Genomic DNA, 19385 nt, shown 5'->3' with positions numbered 1-19385 from the left:
CGGCTTCAGGGGCTTCAGGACAGGGGTGGCGGTAGGCATTGTTAACTTGTCCGGGGAGGATAAGGAGGACGGCGCGATGGAGGGCGGCCGCGCGGACTGTTTTACTGCTTTTCCAGCGGCGTAGAAGTCGATGGGGTGGCGTGTGGCTCTCGTTGCCGAGATTAGAGAAAAAAGGAGAGATGGTTGGCGAGTGAGTATGCACCTGAGAAACGGATTTACGTTCGGCAGGTAGATTACACATTACGGCCACCGTCGTTCTCGTTGCGAGCCGCTTTCGTGCAAGAAGAAGCCATCCCGCTTCTTCCCTTCGTTAATTCTCCCTGAAGGATCGATGCGTCTCTCCGCAATGGCGCTCTAAGGGAACTCTAAGTCGAGGGTTTTGATCGGTAGATTCGTTTCTGCGAGGTACTCGACAACAATCGGGTCATACGATTGACTTAAATACAATTGAAGGTTCTGATATCGAACGTAGTACTTCGTGATAAAAGTTTCGGAAAATTTTCCTTGATCTAGAAGGACGAAATCACTGTCTTCTGGTGCACCACCGCACACATTCGTACGCGTACGAAGTTAAGTTACTAAGCTAATAAGATCGCTACGAGTGCGTTTAATTAATTTTCACGTCAATCGTTTGTAGTTTTCCGGTTAAAGAGAACGTCTCAGTAGAAGTACTTACCAAAGAGTTTCTAAATATAAGTCGTTTTCTTCCTTTCATGGTACCATCTTTAATTAAATGTCTCCTCCATTCCGTGAAAATCATGAGCCATGTGGTTGGGTGATATATTTTCATAAATGCTGTCCGGAGATCGTGAAGTGGATCTATCTGCATTTTTTGAAGAAATGAATCGAAGAGAGTTGGGCAATAAATAATGACACGCAGCTTAAAAAACCATTTCATTTATTTCCGTATAATCTTTTTTTTATAGGCGGTATAGAACATTTTTTGAAAAATATCGTTGTACAGGCACACGCGTTTGGACACTGCAGCGCGAGCAGGCGACTCCGCAGTTTTGAGAATTTACAAATCGACCCTCGATTCTTACAATGATACGACCTAGCTCCGCTCATGAGCGGAACGTGACGGATGCGGCTGCTATCAAGACGTACTAGAAGCAGGGTGCAATTCCCGCTGAATTCCCGTAAAGTTCTCGCGGTTAACGCCGATACAATCGTCGGATATTCCTTCGCCCCGCCGCCGTTGAGATAATTGTGATTGTAGCACAGCGAAACGCATCTCTGTGACAAAATAAAATACCGCTGGACAAAAACGAAATATTACCGGTTCCCCATCGGCCGTATATTTTGTCGGTCATTTATAAAATGTATTAAACATTACGTTACACAGCAGTAAAATTTGATAAATTGTACATTTCTCCAGCCGCTCCTCCCTCCCGCCCTACCCAATCGTGTAAACCTTAAAATATCGTACGAGTATTTTCGTGAAAAAAGAATCAACGTGAAACAAAATGTTGCTCACGGCAAATTGGTTCACCTGTCATCGCACGCAACCAATTTACAATGAATGCTCAGGCATAACGCTGAAATAACATAACGATCGACTGCAATAATGGTGTCGCGCGTAATATTCGCGAAAAATGCTTCATCGATTTTCCCAATTTTACTCGGAGCGACTCATCCACGAGATTGGACGTGCAAACCAGAACGCGCGCTTCTCAAACATCGCGAAAAGATTTCGGGAAGCCGCAAAGCGTGCGGAATACCGTTAACGTAGTCGATCGTGCCGTGAAAAGTGAAACGCAGGTTGAAACGCTCGTGCACTACATTTTCGGACAGATTTCGTGTTGCCCTTGTTCCTCCTTCCGCTTTGCGTCCTTGATCCTGCCCTTTTTGAGATACTGCATACTGAGTTAAAATATCCGTGTTTGCCGGAGTTGCTTACGAAAAAGCACAATGGGGCGCGGGTTATTAACGCACCACTGAGTAACGGTTAACCAGAAACACGTAGCACTCGTCGCAGACACGCACCGGCTTCGCCGAGTTCGGCAGAGCTGTAGTATTGTCACTGCAGGCGTTACAGAAAATGTTGCCACAATTACGACAGTGGTGCTGCAACAGAAACAATATATAATAAGTAGTGTCTGAAAATCTGAAAGGCAAAGACGGCGCTTCAAAATATACACGCGTACGCATTTTAGAACACGCACCGCGTCGCGATATATTCTGTGTAGCGCGGATGCTCTTAAAATAAAGCTCGCGATTCAGAAACGCGCGGTGTTTGGAAATTTTCGAAATTCTCGTACCGCAGCTCCGAAACGTTCGCCGCGAAAATTGACAGCTACACAGTACATTTAATTTCGCCCTTAAACGGAGCGACTGCGGGAAAGCAACGGGGAACCACTAGCCGCGATATCAACCACGTTTTCACGTGAAACAACGGGATTTTTCCGCGGTGGCGAAAATCTACAGTAATAATTCATAGCATCGATCGTTTCGGTCTCGCGACTCGTCTTAAATTATACGCGAGCCATTTTACATGCTAATTGTACGCTGATTATTGAAATTGTTCTAGTTTCTGCTAAATTCGAGCGCGTTCAAATCGGTAACAATCGGTGCGGCGTGTAACGGCGGCGAGTTACCGCCCTCAATCCTCTCTCATTCTTCCCGATCCTCCCTCACGGTGAACCGGAAAGGTAAAAAGCCCCACAACGCGGTACGCGGGCGCACTTGCGGATTACGTGTGTTCGCTGCGGGTCAAAAAGAAGTGCATGTGCAGTAGTACCTGAAGCTGGCACGCGGACAACGGCCGGAGGTTTTTGCGCCCAGCGCCAGGGATACTATTGTCCGCGCGTCAACTTCAGGTAAGAGAGCGTTTAATAGTTTTTTGCGGTACTTCTTGCTGGTCATTTCCATGCGCGGAGGGGCCGTTAGATCGTCGAAGCATAGATGGGCGGACGGGCGAAATCCGGGAAAGTAACTCGAGAAGCGGAGAAGCGAAGCGGACAAGTGGATGAGATGGATTACTCGCGCGATGCAGTATTCCCTTTTTCCCTCGTGTTCCCTCACGAATCACGGATGTGGAAAAGTCACGGGACAGAGGAGAGAATTGTTCGCCGCCGATTCACAAGGAATCCGCGCGCGAATTTACGCACCTCGTGGCGTCCGTGGCGCTCATTTTGCATCCCCCGCACCCCTCTCGGGTCGCGCCTTGTTCCTCATTGCTCCGGTAGTCTTTATTTTCGCGCCATTAGCGGCGGTCTATTATAATAATGTGGCATTCGTACTTCCCCCGCGAGAGTGCCGGAGGAAAGGAGAGAGCGATTCTAAAGGCGACCGCGGTTCTAAATTTTACATCTAAATTGAATCCGCTAAGTGAGAGACACGACCGAGTCTCTCGGTTCTTCCTTTTGGCGCGGAGGTGGCGCGCAGGGATGAAGGCGGTGGCGGCGGGCGGTTGCCCGGTTATTACCTGGGAAGTAAGAGCCCGAATAATATCGTCCCGATAACCGATTTCCTCGCGAAGTTAATTATTGAGCCGTCCCATCAGCGTGACTTACGAGCGAAGCGTAGGAGGATCGGTGGATGCCCGCGACACCGCGCACCACCACGTGCCACGAGCACGCTCGCGCGCCTTATCTTCATCCCCGTGATAGATATAGATGCCTACTTATAGATACTTTCCAAGAGGAATAAATCAACGCGTTGTGAGATCAGATCCGCGAGACACTGTCGAGGAGGCAAGTGATCGACCGTGGTCGATCTATAAATTCCGCGCGGGGGTGACTCGCCTGTACGTGACGCGGGACACTCTCCAATAAGTGAGGGGAAAGACGAGAGGAAAGACGGTCCCGCGGCTTGCCTCAGTCTCAGCTCGGCTCGGTCTGGCCCAGCCGCCTTTGTAAAGCGCGTAACGCGCGTCGGGACGGAACGGGCAAACTCACTTTTATGCAATCACATGAGCAAGGAAATGAGTTTTCATCTCTGGAGTTAAGCGTTAAGCAGACGCAAACGCCGTTGCACGCTTATTCATTTTCGCAGATGAAACAGCGAGGAACGACAAACTTTTGCCCTCACATCCTTCCACGATTGCGCGAGTCAGTTTCAGTTTCGTGACTGACCCGCGGTGACTTACGCGCGTCAAGTGTCTCGAAAGTTTGAAAAAAGTACTTACCGAAAATAGGCATTATTTTCGACATTTTGCATCATTTTCTCTTCGTTTTATTGTGTTTCTTTTCTCTCTCTTTTTTTTCGTTGAAATGGTTGCAATATTATAAAGTTCTTCGAGTAAAGCGAACGAAATTCTACCTTCAGCGTGAAGAAGTTAATTATGTTTTTAATTATGTTTCCGCGCGTGTTTCGCCGTCTGGGATGCGTTTCTCGGCCTCGCTACAAGTTCATGCAACGCGGAGCGGAATGCTACCGGCGCATCCTTTACGACACCGTTATAAACGCCGCATCGAGATACGGACTCGTGACGTTCGCTGATCAGCATCTGTTCGCGACTCGATATTGCTCATGATGATTCAATATCGCAAACATGATACCGTTGCAAACTCCTTACGCAATAATCCCGTATGATACTTTATAATAAGTACGGCTGGATATGGCGCATATGGCGGTAACGACGACGACGAAAGGGATCGTACAGAAAATCGTATAATAATTTCTGCACCGCAACGTATCACATTTAATCACATAATTTAATCGCAAATGTAAGTCTCCCGATCCCATTTATGTTACATTTGAAGTTATCAATTATCAATTATCAATGAAAATTACGTCTTCGTAGACATTCGTCGTGCTTAAAATTTTTGCTTGCATCCTACGCGGGTTATTTTTGCGGATCGATGTTCCTCTTGCTCGTTCTCTCTTTCTCTCTCTTTCGTCCTTCTTGTCGATCTTACCTGTTGGAAAATTTTTAAATGCCGAACTTACGGAACTTGGCCGCCGTGATTTGCCGTAAGCGATTCAGTGTGCCCGGCGATGCATAAAACATCCACGGAAAAGTTGCCGTAAGCGATTCAACGCACCTCGTCTCTCGTTAACATCACCCTCAGAATCAAAAAACGCCGCGATTCGCTCGAGAATTGTGTCAAGTGCGCGCGTATAAATCGCGATTATGTGCCGTGGCGCGTGGCGCGGCTAAGCTCTCCCTCAGCCGAGCACGACTCCCCGGAGGGGTTGAATTCAAGTCTTGAGCATGGTCAACCGCTGCCGGGGGCGCGGTGGACCACGGCACGGGGTGGGTTATTGTTTTGCATGCTTTTGCATGTGCAAGTACGCGAGCTTGCAGCCGCTGCCGACCCTTTTTCCACGCGAACTCTCGACGCCTCTTTCAAGAGCCTCGCGCGCGCGCGCGCGCCTTTTCCCTCTCACCGGCAGGCCGAGTGGTTCACCCCCGTCCAGTTTCACCCCCCCCGGCACACACATCTGGCCGTGCCAAGGATGGCCTATTCTATATTAAACAGTATGGTAATACACCCACGGGGCGAAAAATGAGTAACAAGGATACCTTGAGCACTGCCTTGTTATTATGCAATAACTTACCACCCTTATGCTCGCGTTCTCCTTTCAACCCTTCGCCGCAGCAACCGCGGACGGGCGCGCGCGCGCCCGCTTCGAGTATTCCTCGAACCGGTTACGTAAAGCAAAGAGAGAATGCGGCCTAATGTATTTTATGGGGCAAGCAACGTCTCTATCACACCGTCGACTGAATATGCATGTGCTGCGGCACCGTGCATGCACGACGTGAAATCACGGATGTGTTCGCCGAACGATGATAATGCAGGAACGTAATTGAGTGGTTTCTGAAGGAAATAGCGAGGAGCAAACAAAAATTCCAGCAAGGAAGACATTTATCGATCGCGCGTCAGGAAAAATCAAACAGCGAGATTCGACAGAATCCTCGGATTTCCGGTCGGAGCTTCTGGTATTGGCGAGCGAACGGACCAGCGACGATCAGTAATACACCGCGTCGGCGAACCGTATTTATCGCGCGAAATTTCGATAAGTCGCCGCGACTCGCAGGCGCGTGAAATCCCGACGCGGAATTTATCTGTGTGACGAATGCACACGAGCGCGCACAACCCGCTCGCCGCTGGCACGTCGCTACCCTTATCGATGCACGCAACCTCGACGAACGGAACGATTAGATCTCTCGCTCGAATATACTTTAAGCGGCCGTGCCGCGCTGTGGCACGGGCATGATTCGCGCTCCACGTCGAAAACTGGAGACGAATGTGTCTCGCAGATTCTTGGTTGCACGCGCGAACGAGCGAGCGAACAAGCGAGCGGGCGAACGGATGGCCGTGTAATGCGACACGTGAATTAAACGGGGGAAAAAAAGAAAGAACGCGAGTATTACAAGCGCACATTCGCGCCCGTGGTGGCCGCTTAACACCCCCGAGAACTTGTTTAAGCCCCGTAATCCCTCAAGCGACTCTTATCTATCTTGGCGAATTCCGGCCCTCATTACGGCCCTATCGCGATTTAATAAAGGGAGAAGGAGACAGGAGGGCAAGTTAGGTAAATGCAAACCTCTAAGTGTAATTGCTAGCCGCTTGCGGCGTGATAGCTCGCTATCTCTAATAATACGACTCGCCGTGCATCAAAGCTGTTGCTGCACTCGGCAACGGTAGCGGCGGCAACGCGATTCCGATCTACGAGATCGCCGCCGACCTGACGAGCACCCATCAGATCCTCGCCGGAGTTACACCGGAGGGTGTAACCCTCCGGTCTAACCCCACCGCCCCCGAGATCCACCGGCCAGTCCGCCCTGATGCCTTGCGGAGCCGATCGACCGTCGTTGAAGCGCGCGCGCTCTTCGCCTCCGCCCGCCTCCTCTGGACTCGGACCCGACGTGGAATCCGCGGACGTCGAGGGAAAGCGCGGTAATTTCCAGAAACGGCGGGGATAATTGAACAATTATGTACGGTGGGCCGCGCTTTCAGCCGGGCTCTCCGCGCGAGCCAGCTCTGCGAATTGAAGCTCGGTCGGAATGGTGTAGGAGAGTAGGCGGTAGGGCGGGAGGGTGATCCGAGGGCTCCTTCGTTCTCGGAACCAGACTCGGAACGGAAAGCTAAAGCGAAAGACAGAGGGAGAAGGGAAAAGAGAAAAAGGGAGGGAAGGGGAGACAGGAGGATTGCGAAGGCGTGGGAGCAATTAAAAAGTTTGATTACCTTGCGACGAGTCATGTTGAACTCGCGGCTGCAGCCCTTGCACTGGGTGACCAGCCGATCATTCGTCCAGGTAACCGAGCTCTCTTGCAACGTCGATTGCTGCTGCCGTCGCTGAGCGTCGTCAGCGGCCTCGCGCAGATCGGCCGCCGCCAATTTCGCCGTGCTCAATTGTCCACCAAGTTCCTCCAGAGTTCGTTCCTGCTCGCTGCACACCTCCTTCAGCGCGTAATACTCGTCCTGCAGCGTCAAGTACCTCTGGAACAACGACACGCGCCGCTTGCGATTATCCACTCATCGTGCGTCCATTCGCGATTAAAGTATCGCACATCACCCGATGAATCGATTCGGACGCAAGAATCTGAAACGCGCGCCTCTCTCTTCGAGTGATTGATACGTTGAGTTAGGTCAGTACTTGAAGAAAAGAATTCCCGTCTCGTTAAATTATACTTAAAATCTTATAATTGTATCCGATGCGATTATATCTGAAAACATTCTTCTGTTATTGACAACTTTCGTTTTACTCCTCACAGTGACATGTAATGAGCTGCATTGACCTCTCCCCCTCTTTCTCCCGCCTCTAACTTTCAATTTTATCTTCCGCGCCGTTGGGAGCAGTATATTTTTACGCTTCATACATTAACTACAGTCATTATACCTAAGTGCACCCGGTGGATGCTATCGCCCTCCCCATCCGGGTCGCGGATATAATTAACTTATTTTCGCTCGACCGCCAAATAACGCGCTTCAGGAACACCGCGCGGGAACGAGGATCCGGCGTGTACTTCGAATAAATTTCATTAATCTATTTCGGGATGACGTGCGGCGCGGTTCTATTATCGAAAGATGGATAAATCACTGGCGGCGACTACCGTGACTTTGCGCCGATTGAATTAGACGCTGCGGGCTTATAATCCGCACCCCGTCGAGAGAGATACCCACCAGCCCAACGGAGCTGCTCGGGACTCGAAATAGAATAGATCCGATCAGTGTCGAGCGTTTCCGCACGCGCGGAACGACGCGACACGACGCGAGCCCGCAAAGTGAGCGTCTCCTTCGTCTCCGAACAGAGCGTCGCGGCGCCGCGCGATAACGTAACCCGTGAGATTTATTCGACGGGGGTTTAGCGGGCCTCAATCGTGGCAATACAAGATCGCCGATATCCCCCTGGGAACGACGTACCTCGGACACCCGTTTCAGCTGATCGATCTCCTGATGTAATTGAGAGATCTTCTCCGTGTTACTGATCGACGTTTCCTGCAAGGAGGTCCTCCACTCGCGCTCGAGGCGCAATTCCCTCTCGACCCCGTTGGTCCGCGCTTCCCGCTCAGCCGCCGCTGCGTCCAGGATCCTCACTCGCTCCTCCGCCCCCGTTCTCACGCCGTCCATCTCCTTGCACCTGATTAAGTCAAATCGCTGGTACTTAAACGCTGGAGACATAAAATCCCCCTCTTGTCCCCTGCCCCTTCCTCCCGCCCCCGTCACCTCTGAGTCAACCCTACCGTGCCCTCCCCGGCCGTTGGAGGCCATTCCGTTCAATTGGATCAACGATCTTTAACTCGTGCCTCGCTCGGCCGGGATTACGTCAGGATTTCACGTAGATGCGAGTGTAATGACGCGTGGACGCTATATCTAAAACGGCGCTCGCCTTGAGAATAACGCGAGAATATCGAACGAATCTTCGTAAATTCTTCATTGAGACGGATCGTTTAATTCGTTGCTATTTATAGTACATCCGTTCATTAGTGGAAAGGAGAAAATGAATTTTTACTCTGAATTCAATCTGAATCAAATTCGGAAGAAAGCGCATCTGAGGAACTGTTTTGCGATCGGCGGTAAAAATCGATGCTAAGTATCGATCATTCTTGTCATGTCCGAAATATTATCATACAAAATATGACAAATAGAAGAAAGAAAATTATGATATTGAAATAGCAGCAGTTCTCACGAAGAGCATGGTCAAATGAGACAATCATGCTATTTTTAATGCTATTAAATTTACATATTCAATTACATATTTTATTTTATATAAATTGATAATTGATAATACCATAGAGTGGCCGCATTTTCAAAATGTAATAAAAGCGTACGTTATCTTCTTATAGTTTTCATTCACAAAAGACTTGAATTTAGCAAATTGTAAGAGCCACTTCAGATAGAATTAATTTATACAAATTTCTTAATAATGTTGCAGATGCATAACTTACCTTTCAAGAGATATTATCGTACAAACAATGATTATGAAAGCAGATAAAAAAGGAGAATACTTTATTCAGCAGATTTAAAACGTATATTATAAATAATAACAGAGACACATGAGATATGCACAAAGATTATCGTTATTGTCGATCACATCGCTGTGCCTTACGCTTAATCGATAATGACTCTGGGAGAAACAAACACCTTTTTTCAGTCATGACTTTATTTTCGTAGCGTTGGTACAAGCACACGTAGTGTCGGAGTGCGTATAATGTCCACTGCGCGAGTCTCATACGTAGTACGTGAGTATACCAGTAATATACGGATATGGCACGTTCAATTAATCACCGCCGAACGCGTTTCACTTCCGGCAGGGGAGTAACTATCGTCTCGAAGAACGTCTAATACGAGTAAGTGTGTCGATTACAGGCATCATGATAATGCAATAACTTAATTGATTTCTGGTATAGCCATTTGTCTCTTACGCGTTAATGCGTGGGCTCAATAAGCCGATCGGGAAAGGATTCGTGTGTGTCTGTGCGATAGAAGCGATCGCAAATCAGTTCCTTTGGCGCAGATACGCAACGAAAAATTTGATCTGATTTAATGAAAACAATCTGATAAAATTTATAAATAACGCAGGCGTTGCTGCATAATAAAACTTTCATTTTTCTTTTAACTTTCACTTAAATAACGATTACAAGACTGATCGATAGCGAGATGAGATGACCGAAGGTACTCGATAGTATTCTTTTTATCATCGATTAAACATTAATATAATTTATTAGCGTAGTTATATGTCATGATGTATAAACCTACCGATTATTGCGAAAGACTTTGAAATACGTCTCGACAAATGTTAAATTGCTACATGTCGATATAACCATTTATCGAGTAGCTTTTAGTAGTAGTTTTCAGTGAGGGTTTGCCAATATCCCCGTGACGATAAGAGTTCTTTTTAATCCTAAGCTTCACGTTTTTCTAACTCTATCCTATTTTAAACCTGATCGCGTTCGCGACACCTAAGTAAAAAATAAATCATCTCTAGCTAGGGCTGTCCACTTGTCTGCGTGCGTGCTTCGTTTTTAACTGTGAGTACGACTGTTTGCCGTCACATTGGTGTTCCATGCAGTGACAGCTGATATAGAAAATTTCTTATCACAACGACTATGTTTGTACGTAAATATAATATCTGTTAATTCAGTACTACACGGAGAGAGTTTTAGCGCTTCTTCAAGAAATACACGTTACAATGAGAGGATAGATGTGTGAAAAGAAAGATCGAGTTTTTGCGAGTCAAAGGTTTATCAGCATCGATAATGCTTCATAACGATCAATTGAAAAACGTTGAAGTATAAAATTAGCGTTAGCCCTTTGCATGTTTTTGCAACGGTAAATTAAGTCTTGAATCACACACGTTTTTCCGTGCGTAAAAGTTCACCAAGTTTACATTTACGAAATCTCGAAAACTCATACGCCTATGTTAAAAATAGTTTTGCATCATTTCTTCTACAATAAAAAAAATAATTTGCTTGCAACGAAGGATTAGGATCGTTCTCTCGGAATATTCCAATTTCACTGCTTTCGAATCGGATAAAAATGAGCTTTCGCTCGATTCCCGATGACGTGTCACGTCATTGCTATCGTCCTGGCATGCATGCGAGATGTATCGTGATTAGCACGCTATTAGATAATACATCATTGATCAAACTAATCTTTTTTAATCCTCACAAAGGAACCTCTCATCAAAAATTCGCGAACGAAAAGTTGATTTGTCGATAAAATTTCACATAGGCAATCAGATAAGCTGCTAAGCAGGAAAAAGTTGTCAACGCCTCGGTGCAAAAACGCAAGATAATATGACTAAAACTTTTTTTGACGCGCATACGGCTATCTGACTAATGACCAAGTCGCTTTTGTTCTCGTGCGTGTACATTGTACATGCACGTGAACGATCGCGCCTACAGGCTTAATTAACACTAATGAAAGACAAATAAACATACTTCTCATCCATTTTCTGGATGGTCTCAGTCATCGACAGTGTTTTAGCTTCCAGCTTTGTGATCAGTTCTGTTTTATGCTTAAGCGAGCCTTCGCATTCCTGAAACGAATACTTATTGAGTACAAGCGAAAGAGATTTTGTTTCATTCATGTTTGACCAAATTTCTAAGTCAAAACCTGAAATATTAAATTACAATGTGTATCGATTTGGAGATCATTTTCACGATGAATAAGATACATGATAATGCATAGATAAATTTAATGACGTACGTTCAACAACGTACAGAAAATCCGTAATTATTCTTGACAACCACGATGTAACAAAATCTTCAATCAATTTTCTCTCGGAGATATTAAATTTCCAATTTGCACGTAGCACCATTTTCACTCAATTCTCATCACGAAGACTCAATTGAAGACTCGATCGGGCATTTAGGAAAATCTCAATCTCTACTAAATCATTTCGTTACATCGTGGCAATCACTCGTGGATTCGTCAGAATAGAGCGTTAATCAACGCTCGAACGTAGGCATCATGAATGAAGTCGTCACAACAGCACGACAGGGTGTTACCCACGTCAACGTAAATGGCAAAGTAATTTCGGGGGCAGGTTTGTATACCAGGTGTACGTATAAAAAATGCGTGCCTCGCGTGCAGCAGCGAATAGCCGCGGCGGTATCCGTGATGTCGAGATCCGCCGCGAAGACTAATCGCGCGAGGGTGGCGAACCGCCCGGCTTCTATTCGCTCGTGGCTTGCTCGGTCGTTGAATTGTTTATGGAGATCTCGGTGCTGGAATAGCTCTGTTTCAATTTATCATTAGAGGGCTTCGACGTCGGCTGCTCGTCGACGGAGCGTTGGTGGTCGACCGTCGGTCGTGCGGTCGTGCTCTCCGCCACGACCGAGCAACCCATCGGCGAGGTCGGGCTAATCTTAGCGAAGATAGATTTCGACACACCACCCGGGGTGGTGGGACTCCGCATGCTCTCGCCGTCCTTCATCAGGTGATTGTACTTCTCGAGGTTGTTGAGGATCTTGCCGATCTGATTGGTCTTCGCGTGGAGGCGGCTCACCATCTCGCCCTTTTGTGTCAGCTCATGCTCACACTCCTACAAGGTAAACATGTCCAGAAACGGAATACACGCGACACACCGGAATCATCCCCAGTAGAGGCGACTCCGGCGAAACGCAAAAGCTCCGCCGTATCCGGCGTGCATCCACGACACAAAAAAAGCACCTAGTTATGCTATTTTGCGCGATAAAAAAGGGCTACCTCGCGTAAAAGATTTGATTACTCGTTCTAAAGGGGGTACTGCTGAAATATTAACAACAAGGGGTGATATGAATAGAAATACAAAATGAAACAATTTACTGTTTCTGTGCTAGAACTAGCTAGTGATCCTGCTGCGTAAGAACGAATCCTGTGAGCGTTTTATAGGCAGTTTGATAGAAATTAACATAAAACGCGACGTGATATGGTATACTTGCATATATTGATTGTCATAATTAGTTAAGAAACGTTATTTATCAAACATGCATAGAAAGATAAAAAAATTTTTCTCGATCGAAAATTCAATAAAATAATGTAGTATATTTAGGTAAAATGCGAGTATATCATATCACGTGGATTGAAAACTATACGTAGTTAATAGTTGCAAGTTATATCACCTGCAGCTTTTTGTACATTTCCAAGTTGATTAACTTGATATCCTCCAGCTGCCGCCTCAAAGATATTATAGTATCCTGCTTTTCGTGTATGTCCTTCTCTAACAACTTCATAGCTACTTCCATTTCGGATTTCATGCTAATCTGTACGAAAAGAGACAAAAAAAGTCAATTGCCGCGCGCATTCGTGCACGCGCGTAAATCATTGTAAATTATTATACCATTTATTATACCATTGTAACAAAAAATAAGCATAATAAATATACACAATATCTTATTTCTATATAAACACATGAATATCGCTTTATAAAAGAATTACAAATTTTTATATCAACCTGCAACTCCAACTCTTTTTCTAGATCATGCCGAAATTTCTTTTCGGACTCTACTCTGCTCCTGAGTTCTTCCATTTCGGCCGTGGTTTCGGTAATCTTAAGGGGTACTTTCCCGTTCTGAAATCAGAGCGATCCCTCAGTGACGAATTCAATTTCGCGCGTAACGCGATTCCGACGACGACAACGTTTTTATACCTCGTTCGCATCTTTGACTTCGATACCAAGTTCTTTCTTCAGCTGCCTGTTCTCATCTTGAAGCGACAGGATGTTATTCTTGGCGATGGAGAGGTCCTCTTTCATGAGAGCGTTCGTTGTCGTCAAAGATTCTACTTTCGCTTGAAGATTCGTTACCGTCGCGCTGAAATCGGCAGGCAAACGTAAAAATCAGCCGGATGAAATGAACACGTTACTTCTCGCGTACGATTCAATGGAACGGATATTTACTTCAAATGTCGGTTCAGCTCCTCGATGTAATTCTTCTGATCAAGCACCGTAGTCATATTGTCGTTCTCCAGTTCGTCGTCTGGCGACTCGCCAGGTATGTGATTACTGTTGCGTAGATAGAGCGAAAAGTCGATCACACCTTGCTGACAGTCAAGATCTTCCTCCTGTCATAACATGTAACGATCGATCTTGTCATAACAACCCGGCTCAGGTGCAATAGAAGCATGATCTCGCGCGTGTATGTCCGACAAATTAATCCAGCACTGACCTTTACGCAGAAATTGCAATCGATCACGTTTAATCCTACCAATAAACCCATCACCACAATTGCCTCCTCACTCATCATGAGAGCGTCCGGCTCGAAGTATTCCGATAGAATATCATCCTTGTGATCTATGAGAACTTTTAGATAATCGGCCAGCTTTTTTTGCATCAACGCCATACGCAGCCAAGCGCGCGCCCTACCCATAGCCGTCCTGAAAATGGCAGCGGTTTTTCAGAACACCATGTCCCAAGTCTCAGCAATCGTCGATTCTCGACAAATCACGATCGCTGCTTTAATCGCACATTTAATTAATACAAATGATTTCCAATCATCTGGATCAATATCGCGAAATTCTGATCCAGAAAGCTCAGTTTCTTAATGCCGATGATAAGAAATGGTAAAAGCATTGATAAAAAAAAAGTAAAACGATAATCTCGCAGAAAGATGCAGTATTAAAAAAATAAAAAATATTTCTTTATTAATATGACAGAAAATCATTCAAACTTAACAGAAGATTACAACGTTATACTGTCTATATTTTTTAAACGTAAAGTATATAAAATGTAATTAATTATATGTATCAAGACATTCAAGGCAAATAAATATAACAGAGTCACATTATCAGAATGGAAATGGGCAATACCTAACAGTGGGCAAATCACGAATGCTGGATGTAATATCTTGTGCTTCAGGACAATATTTCTCTACGAGCTGCAGAATATCCCACAACTCCTTCTTAGGTCCTAGAAGACCCTGAAATCGGACAGCGTTAGTACTGACCTGGAGAACTTGCTCCGTTCGTACACCACGGCACAAGCGTTTTTACCTTTTTTGGCCGTAAACCATGCCTGAGTACATGCTCGAGAACGATGAAAAAGTGTTGCAACGGCATGTGATCGGAATCAAGCATACGACCATATTTCAAGGATGTTTCAATCAGCTCCTTGACGATTAATTTGGAAATGTTAACAAGATTACTCCTCTCGATGATCACCGGGTCCCGTGCTGCAAAAACAATACGAGTTCTAACTTGCGGTGATCACGATTGATCTCCCTCTCTCAAGTACTCGGAACAATCGATTTCGGATTCAGGGATATCCGATCACGAATATCAAGTATCCCTTAAAATCACTGGAACTTAAATGATGTAGGAATGATTGTATAGAGTAATATGTATCCAAATGTAATTCTGTATTTTGATATTTTCCAAAGAGAAGAGGAAAATAATGTAACGTGTGCAATCGTAAGCAAATATCTGCGACAGTTTCATTATTGCGAGATACGTTCAAAGCACTCACGCAGCGTGATAAAGGAAAAGAAATATTCTGTCATTACAAAGAACAGAAGCGATACTTGTTTCATAAATAACATAATACATCAAAACAATCAGCTAATACTCACAACGAAATGCATTAATCTTTACCAAGCTTCTTTGTAAAAATCAGCACATAAAATATGTAAGACTTTTCATATAAATTAATAAAATATACGAAAAGCTGCTACCACAAAATATTTATTGTTACGAATGCAAATACTTTGCCAATGAATCCTAAAGGCAATAGTAGAAAATCTCAAGCTTGATTCTCAATATTTAATAATCACAATCAAACTGAATTAGCACGTGATTTGCATTAGAAAGAGAGAGAATCCGAATTTCTAAAATGACTATAATTAAAACGTATAGAGAAAAGAAGAAAGAAGAAAGGGTAACAGTGAATCCAGATAAAAGATGAGAAAGGAAAAGGTAACAAACTGAGCGCGAGATGTCGGTCTTGAATGCGCGTGCCGCTTTGATCAACTCGCGAGGATCGGAAGGTAATACTATAGAGAGTTGTTCAAATGGAGAACTGATGAGGAAACTACGGTGGTCCCGGTGAATAAAAACGAGGCAAGTGCGAGAACATCGAGTACAGACACAAGCTGGAGACGTGCTGCAATGGCGGACTTGACGGCATAATATCGCGAAGCTCTCGCTGCTCGGGAAGCTGTTGCTGATGATGATGATGGTGGTGGTGGTGGTGATGGTGGTGGTGATCGTGATGGTGATTAATACCACTGAGAGCGAGGGGCGGCGAGGGCGATCGCTGCATCGAGTCCTGCAGCGAGAACTCGACGTCCTGGAGCTCCTTCAGGCAGAGCCACTCGCCGTCCACTGACACCCGAAAGTTGCACAGGTATATCGTGTCCTGAGCACCAGCCATGTCTTCCTCCAGCATGATTCCGCCGTGATGTACACCACCGTGATCGCCCGGCGGACGCAGTTTCAGGCCGGTCAGGGATTCCTGCCGCATAGAAGATTCCTCTATCGTTGCTGCCTCAGCTGACCCTGAAGGTGATACCCTTCGATCGGTATCCTTCAATCGTTCACTCGCGTAGATTATTATTTCTCTGATCTTTTATTTCCTCCTTTCGCAATCCTCGAGTCTGGATTCGCTCGAGAGTCAATTTATTCGCTTATCAGAGCTGAACAGTCTTCCTCGTCGTTGAAATACCGTGTTGGTCGTTCATTAATTGAGGACATATAACGCTGGTCTCCCCTTCTTTGACGTAGATAGCTACTATAGTTGGTGCGTCCGTCAATTTGCGCGTAATATTCAAGATTCGCTCAATGCTACGCGGTGGACTGTCTTCTTCTTCCCGTCTCGCATCGATCAGCTGATGGAAGAATATGTCGCAATGGATGAGTCAGCAACGATGGTTAACTATATTGCAGTCAGGCTTTACGTAGTCGAAAACTGCATAGAGATCCACATCTGTCGATTTTCTCGCCGTTCTTTATTACTTCTTCAGGCGTTCTACTTCGATCACCGTTGCGGTGAGTGAATCTATCGCCCTAGGGAGGAGCGCGATCCACGTCCAGCTGCTGCTGTTGCGAATATTGAACGAGCGGCAGAGAAAATCTGGTATCAAGTGACGGAGAAACGATGAACGCGCACTAATAAGACTACATTGTAGTCCCACGATGATGATTCGGAGCTGTTCGCCAGACAGACACGTGAACCAGAAATGGACGCACTCTTCAAGACAACTCGGGCTTCGTACGAGGGTCGTGCGAAGAAAGTTTCGCGTCGAAAGTAACGAGAGAGCGCCGGTGAAACGTGATATTGATTTTCCCGCTGACTTTACCTCCATCTGCGATAATCAATACCGAGTGCCGGTGCGCATTGGGCTCGCTGTGCTGTGCTGCCATCAGCTTTCCACCATACCACTCCATCGGTACGGCAGCAATTCTGATATCGCTTCAGTTGAGGTTTCGCTAAAGCGATCCAGCTCCATCCCACGAAAATTATCACGAGCGAAAGTGATGCGGTGACAAGGAAAGCAACACGTTTCAAAAATATTTTCAAAGAAGCCTCGTACACACAGTTTTGCGTATAGTTATTTAGCGGCCTTACAACTCGTTATTGGCAAATGTCGAAGAAAACGCTATCTTAATGGGGGAACATTTGTCAATGCTTATCAATCGTGTCACTAATAATTGGAAATGCGGTGAATTGTAAACGCATGTGATTTGCTCCCTGTAAGTCTCGGAGTATTTGATAATTCCGTAAATAGCGCGTTTACACACAGCAAATTCATGCGTAGTGCGTACGCACGATAATCAGTTTCTTGGATCGAAAGAGCGTATTGCGAATACCACAGATATACGTTTTATTAATTACGTGCTCGTAAGTTATGAAATATTACATCACATACGAGTGCTACCTTCTAAAGATTTCGTATGACAGATCCGCGTAGCAGATAATGGTGTACGTGCTAAAAATTAGAAAGATAAGCTACGTGTACGAAGCGATATCATTCTTATCGCGATGCTGTGTTATCGGTCATAACTCACTACCAGAAAACAATGTTGAGTAATTAGTATTTGGTTATTTCGGGAGAGAGACTGATGTGAGCAAAAGTTATAAAAATAAGACAGACTATCAAATCGCAAAAGCTGCTTTCGTCGAAATAACTTATTATATTATATATTATATATTATATAAATATCTATACTATTATATATAAAATAAGTTATTAAATTGCGTGTGATAAGAAAGAGAGTAGACTGTTATAAATAGATCCCTTTCATCTCGTCGCCCAAGCTTCATAAGGATACTCATGCGTAAAAAGAGCGGAGTAGCATGAAATCTTGATTGATGCCTGCCTTTCATTACTTTATTTCAACAAACCGTGCGTTACTCTTTACACAGTTTCAGCAGGCATAGAGTTCGTCACGTCGCGAATGCAAAACTCGATCTAATCAAGAAGCGCTCATAAAATTAACATCTTCGCGAAACACGTATTTCTCAAGTACAGATCACATTTATCTAATAATGATATAGACGTAAACAAATATTCGTGACTTTTATTACCCCTCACCTTTGACTCACGTGTCACGCAACATCACGTCGTCACCCACGAAAAGAAATAATTTGTCATCATGTGATCTTCGTACGAGCGACTTGATCATTCTTCGACTTAACGTTCGCACGTGATGATCTACGTGACTACGTGGACATTCGTACGTGCGCCATCCCGATGGTCGCAAGCCAGTTCTACTGGCGACGAGTGACCATCGGCAAAGGCCGACAGGTCAACCGATGACGTCGACGACAACGATGATGCCGACGAGGATAACGACAGGTGCGCGCATCGGAGCGCGTTCACCGGTGCGAGCCGCCGAAAGTCTCGGAGCTCGCGGCAAGCCTTTGAAAAGCGCGCCGACAGAGACGCGCGTGGGAGAGAGAGAGCCATGCATCATCTATCGTGCTCGTGTACTCACGTCTCGGCAGCCACCAGGCGTCCAGTTTCCTGGGCCTGGACACGACCAGGTCCGGCCATTTGTCCTCCCGTATGGAGTAGCTCGACGGCGAACGCGAGACACTCTTGTCGTTCTCATCGGACGCGAGGCTGCCGGTGAGCGATTTCTCAGACGGGGATATTGGCAAACCGTCGCTGCTCTCCGCGGCCATGTTTACGTTACCACTGCCATGGCCGACCCACGTCGATCAGCGGCGCATGCATTTACCGACGCGTCTTCGTTGTATAGATATATATGTGGACACTCGTTCACCTGTGTGGGTGTACACGCCTCTCTCTCGCTCTTGTTTGCTCTTTGCGGCGATGCCGAGTCGCGCGAGCTGTGTCGTCGTTCCTCTTGCCAGCACGTGGTAAGGAACATGTCACGTGAGCGCGCGGTCTCTTCTTTTAGAGGCTCGACCGAGCCTGGAGAAGACGAGCCTAGGCTCTAGAATTAATTAGTAAGAAAAGTAAACGTAATTTACTGCAGCTTGGATTTCAATCGAAAAGAGAAGATGATTTGGGAGCAAAATGCGCGAAAATGGGTGGACATTTTGTTAAT

General features: G+C 45.8%; 1 protein-coding gene across 1 annotated transcript; it reads right to left on the bottom strand.

The window, feature by feature from the left end:
* Positions 1 to 881: 881 nt before the first annotated feature.
* Positions 882 to 19031, bottom strand: LOC105281463 (RUN and FYVE domain-containing protein 2). The gene is made up of 14 exons (XM_026968055.1): positions 18807 to 19031; positions 15957 to 16352; positions 14868 to 15046; positions 14685 to 14794; positions 14045 to 14252; positions 13777 to 13940; positions 13528 to 13690; positions 13333 to 13449; positions 13001 to 13141; positions 12088 to 12441; positions 11336 to 11433; positions 8316 to 8532; positions 7137 to 7391; positions 882 to 2067 (listed from the first exon to the last, which is right to left on the bottom strand). The coding sequence occupies exons 1-14, from the start codon at positions 18994 to 18996 to the stop codon at positions 1927 to 1929; spliced, it is 2733 nt and encodes a 910-aa protein (XP_026823856.1). The 5' UTR covers positions 18997 to 19031; the 3' UTR covers positions 882 to 1926.
* Between the last annotated feature and the right edge of the window lie 354 nt (positions 19032 to 19385).

This window comes from Ooceraea biroi, chromosome 1 (assembly GCF_003672135.1).
Source record: "Ooceraea biroi isolate clonal line C1 chromosome 1, Obir_v5.4, whole genome shotgun sequence".
In the NCBI taxonomy this organism is placed as follows: Eukaryota; Metazoa; Arthropoda; class Insecta; order Hymenoptera; family Formicidae; genus Ooceraea; species Ooceraea biroi.
Note: the sequence above shows the minus strand (reverse complement) of the source record. Positions and strands in the feature narration are given on the sequence as shown.